Here is a 4668-nt window from a genome sequence, read left to right as displayed (position 1 = left end):
GCATGGAGCATCTGGATAACCAGGAATGCATGGACCTTCAATAATGTGGCACCAACAGTTCGGGAAGTCAAGCGCAAATTTGTTTTTGAGATTAGTTTGGTAGCTTTACATAGGGTCAACAGCCATATCCAGCCTTCTTTGCTAGACTGGATAGACTCCCTGTAATCCTTCTCTTCTAGTTGCTTTTATTCTTTTCTTTTAGTTGCTTTAGTTGCCTTTTCCTTTTGCTTCGTTTCTCCTTGCTGTGGACCATTTTGGTTTCTTTTTAAATAAATTCAGTAGGGGATTCCCCTCGTGCTCCTTCAAAAAAAAAACAAGGGCAAATGCGCAAAGACCAAGGGTAAAATTGCATTGACTTGTGAATAGTTGAAGGTAAAACCACAAAGTTAAAAAAATAAAGGTAAAAATACAATTGCACTTTAAAGTAGAGGTAAGATAAAAAAAAGCCTTTATTTGATACTTGATTTTGATATTTACAGGGCAATGAGCCAATGACATATCATAATAAACTTATATACAACAATAAGTAGTCCATATTTATACATGCTATATATCTACGGAGACAGCCAGTGAACCACAAATGTACAAACCGAACACAAACGAGCCAGACCGAATGTTGTAGGCGATCACTCGTCCCCGTCGGACCAGGTGATGTCCTGCTCGCCGGTGCTCTGGTCGAGCCCCAGGGCGTTCCACACCGCGGGCGAGGCGTCCACGATGTTGTTGGCGCAGGGCGCCTCGAAGTTGTGATCGTCGTCGCAGCCGTGCACGGAGTCGCACTCGTCGACCACCTTGGCGTACACGGAGTTGCCGTTGGCGGTGATCTTGATGCGGTGGCCGCAGCGCGCCATGTTGCTGAACCAGCCGGTGGAGAGCGCGACGACCATCTCGTCGTCGCTGTGGTACGAGTTGTCGCACTCCGACGGGCCGCCGCCGTCCTTGCCCTTCTCGAAGCTGTTGAGCGTCAGCGTGGCCGGCGTGCTCGAGGTGACCGGCGGCGAGCAGCGGTACTGCGGGTACCTCTTGCCGTCGACGCAGCAGTCCGGGTCGTTGCTCTTGACGCAGTTGCCGGAGCGGCCTGGGAGGTAGCCGCTGGCGTGGCAGACGCCAAGGCTTGGTCGGAGGGAGTACACTGCCGGTGAGGTGGACAGGACCACCAGGAGGACGATCGCCATGGCGCCAAAAGCTGATGCAGAGGCCATTGCCTCGAGCGGACAAATTCTTTCTCAGATCTTTTCTCGATTTCCTTTTTTCCTGTGCGTTGGTTGGCTTTGATTGCTTGAGGTTAGCCGTTCATGGGCTTATATAATAGTTACCTTTAGACTTCTTGTATGTGTGTGAACATGCACCGATGCACGTGCCGTATCAAACAGTTTGATGTAGCCATGTAAGTGTTACCCGAGACCGGGAGGTACGGCAATCAAGCCGCTCACCAATACTTTTTACTGGTGTTTTCGGACTTAGTCTAATCCGGAAGGCATTTTACCGTGCCATATCAAATTGTTTGATGTGCAAATGATTCACACAGAGAACTGTGGTGTTCTGGAATTCATTAGTATTGGCTGTTAGATTAAGTTGATATTGAAGAATTTGATTATGTTGCTTGAGACAGATTACTTTTTTCAAAGAAATACATGCAAGATAGAAAGGGAAAGACGTACTTCATATACTCATTCCGTATATTAAACGGCATGGAGTTACCGTTGTCTCGAAGCTCTTAATTTAAATCTTAAGAGAAGGCATAAGAGTTATAACACTACGGGAACCAGACACTTTGCCGAGTGCCACAGGCACTCGGCGAAGGCACGAAAACACTCGGCAAAGGCTTTGCTGAGTGTAACACTCGGCGAACAGCACACGGCAAATTTCCTATCGGCAAAGCCTAGTTTGCCGAGTGTCAAAACGCGAGCACTCGGCAAACATGTTGCCGACGGCCAAAAAACACTCGGCGAAAAGATGTACTCGGCAAAATACGCGATGACGGCGTCGGGGGTAACGGCAGGTTTGCCGAGTGCCAGACGGAAGGCACTCGGCAAACACCCTGGCTTTGCCGAGTGTCAGCACTCGGCAAACACCCTGGCTTTGCCGAGTGTCATCACTCGGCAAAGCCCTGGTGTTTGCCGAGTGCCTACACACGGCAAAGCCAGGGTGTTTGCCGAGTGCCGTGTCCCTGACACTCGGCAAACATGGGCACTTTGCCGAGTGCCGTGCCATGACACTCGGCAAACAAGTCGCGCCTAGACCTGGGAGTGGCCCCTTTGCCGAGTGTTAAAGCCAAAACACTCGGCAAAGGCCCCTCTTTGCCGAGTGTAACACTCGGCAAAGTGCCCAGAACCCCCCCTTTTCCCCATTTTGCCACGTATAACGGACCCCTCTCAATTCACAATACACATATCACAGGCATTTGTAATAAACAATCACATGCATAATTCACAACCACAGGCATAATTCATAAACACCACAGGCATAATTCAACATAAGCACGAAACAATCCATAAATCCAAGTTCAAGTCACAATTTAGTTTCCACATTGTTCACAACCAAGTCTACTTCCGTGGAGGCCAAGGAGACCACTGCGACAAATCTTGATCTTCATTATTCGAAGTCGCCGATTGATTCTGCACATAGGATAGGACATTCTGAGCTAACATCTAAAGTTGTCAAATTTAAAGTATTGAATCTTAAGCACAATGTGTCAAGTGACTCACAGGAGTAGCCGTGGGTGGCTGAGCCGGAGAGAACATCATCGGCGGTGGCGGAGGCAAAGACTGTCCCATGCTCGAAGCAAAATTCTGCATGTACTGGAACATCTGCTCCATCCTAATCCGGTTTTCTTCCTCCATCCTCCGACGCATGTCCTCCATCTGCGCCGCCATCTCCTCTTGTTTCTTCCTTGCTTCTTCCACCTGGGCCTACAATATTTCATTGCAATGTTATAATGCAAAGCTAAAGTATAACAACAAACGAACGATGAATGGAAGAGAAAGAACCTGTAGAGCCTCCATCTGGAACTGTGCAGTGGTGGGTCGTGGCCGTATCGCCGGGCTCGAGTCCGTGCTCCTAGCTCAGATCTGGGAGAGAGTGGGAGTAGAGGCCGTGTCGATGACGCCATCGCCAATCCAATATCAGCCATGCTTCTTGCCTCCTCCCACCCTCATCACGATTTCTCCATCAATGTCCTCGGAGCTCGGATCGAAGTCTGGCCCGTGAACCTCCCTAGCCATCTTTGTATACTCGCTGACGCGGCTGTGTATGCTAGGGTGGTTGTACGCCTCGGACGGGTCGTCTGGGTTGAAATCGATATTGGCCGTCTCCTTGCCCTTTTTGGAGAGGACCCATGCCTTGAGCTGGGAGCAAGGTCGGCCATCATGTGACGCCGACTGCGGCAAAATACAAAATGATTAAAAATTACGTAGAACTGAACGTTACAATAAATAATTGAAGTTGCGTACCCATTTTTCTCTATATTCATCAAGGCTTAGGCTGCCTTGATGGTGTGGTGTAGTCGGCATCTGCAAACGCCGCTGCCGGCAAGCAAGGTGGTTCTCCAACCACCCGGGCTCCAACCACACATCGACCATCCTCTCCCAGCATGGCATATGCGCACAACACCACCACGGAGGCACCTACATCATCAAGCGTGTGACATATGAAAAAGAAAATGAGCCTAATTAATCTTAAATAGTAAGCATCAACGTTATTTACTTACCCTCATGAATTGGTCCTTAGTCATGTTCATTGTTCTTGCCTCCTCTTTTCTAACCTTCATCTGTCTGTATTGAGCATGGAATTCGATGATGGCCTAGATGCGCGCCTCGTAATGCATGTCCTTCACGAGCTTCTTGGCGGCTACATCACAGACGGCCTTCGCCTTGGCCTCGAACCCCTCCTGGCATCTATAGAAATCCTGCATATACACGCGTATACAGTTATTATTTCAAGAATGTCGAAAGTAGGTGATGTATTGAGCAATTTAGTACGAGGAGTACTTACCCACAGCTCGGCCTTGACCCGCTCCGCTATGTTGGGGAATCTTCTCTGTTGACGATCAGGGACGTCGGGGGCGGCGACGTAGTGGTCCCACGTGTAGGTCGGCTGCTGCTGTCCGGCGTACACCACCAAGCCAGGGAAGTGAACCCTGCACAAAAGGCCAAGGATCCTGTTGGCCTTACGGTTGTGGTCACCCCCACTGAGCTTAATCCAACTCCTGCACAAGTCATTAATATGAATTATTAGTTTTTGTAACTTTCAACATAAGAACAATATTAAGAATATTTAAAGTTACTTACTTGGTCCCAACCGGTTTAATCAGCGGGCGTAAATGCTCAGGTATCGGCCGCTTCGGGAGGGATGAGGGACCTCGCAACCATATCTTGGACTGGGCATCCCCTGCCTCCCCGTCCCCCTCCTGCTCCTGCTGCTCCTCCTCCTCCTCCTCGTCCCCAGAGGTGTGTGCGGAAGGTACCTCCTCATCCTCCTCCTCCTCCTCCTCCTCCTCCTCCTCCTCCTCCACCTCAGGTTCAGGCAACGGGGGCCTCACCGCTTTACCCTTCCCTCGAGGCCTCTGGACTACCTCCTCCTCCTCCTCATCGTCCTCAACCCTACGTCGAGGCCTGCCTCGACGCCTCCCTCGACCGCTCCCTGAACATGACCCTGACCCTGAACCAG

General features: G+C 50.1%; 1 protein-coding gene across 1 annotated transcript; it reads right to left on the bottom strand.

Annotated features, from left to right (window-relative positions):
- Positions 1 to 504: 504 nt before the first annotated feature.
- On the bottom strand, positions 505 to 1452 carry LOC117836209 (putative ripening-related protein 5). Its single transcript, XM_034715594.2, has one exon. It carries the CDS (start codon positions 1200 to 1202, stop codon positions 627 to 629), a length of 576 nt encoding a protein of 191 aa, XP_034571485.1. The 5' UTR covers positions 1203 to 1452; the 3' UTR covers positions 505 to 626.
- Between the last annotated feature and the right edge of the window lie 3216 nt (positions 1453 to 4668).

This window comes from Setaria viridis, chromosome 1 (genome assembly GCF_005286985.2).
Source record: "Setaria viridis chromosome 1, Setaria_viridis_v4.0, whole genome shotgun sequence".
Classification (NCBI taxonomy): domain Eukaryota; kingdom Viridiplantae; phylum Streptophyta; class Magnoliopsida; order Poales; family Poaceae; genus Setaria; species Setaria viridis.
This window is presented reverse-complemented; position numbering and strand designations above follow the sequence as displayed.

Excerpts from the sequence above, each read along its gene's own strand:
- LOC117836209 (XM_034715594.2), bottom strand. The coding sequence starts at position 1,202 with ATGGCCTCTGCATCAGCTTTTGGCGCCATGGCGATCGTCCTCCTGGTG.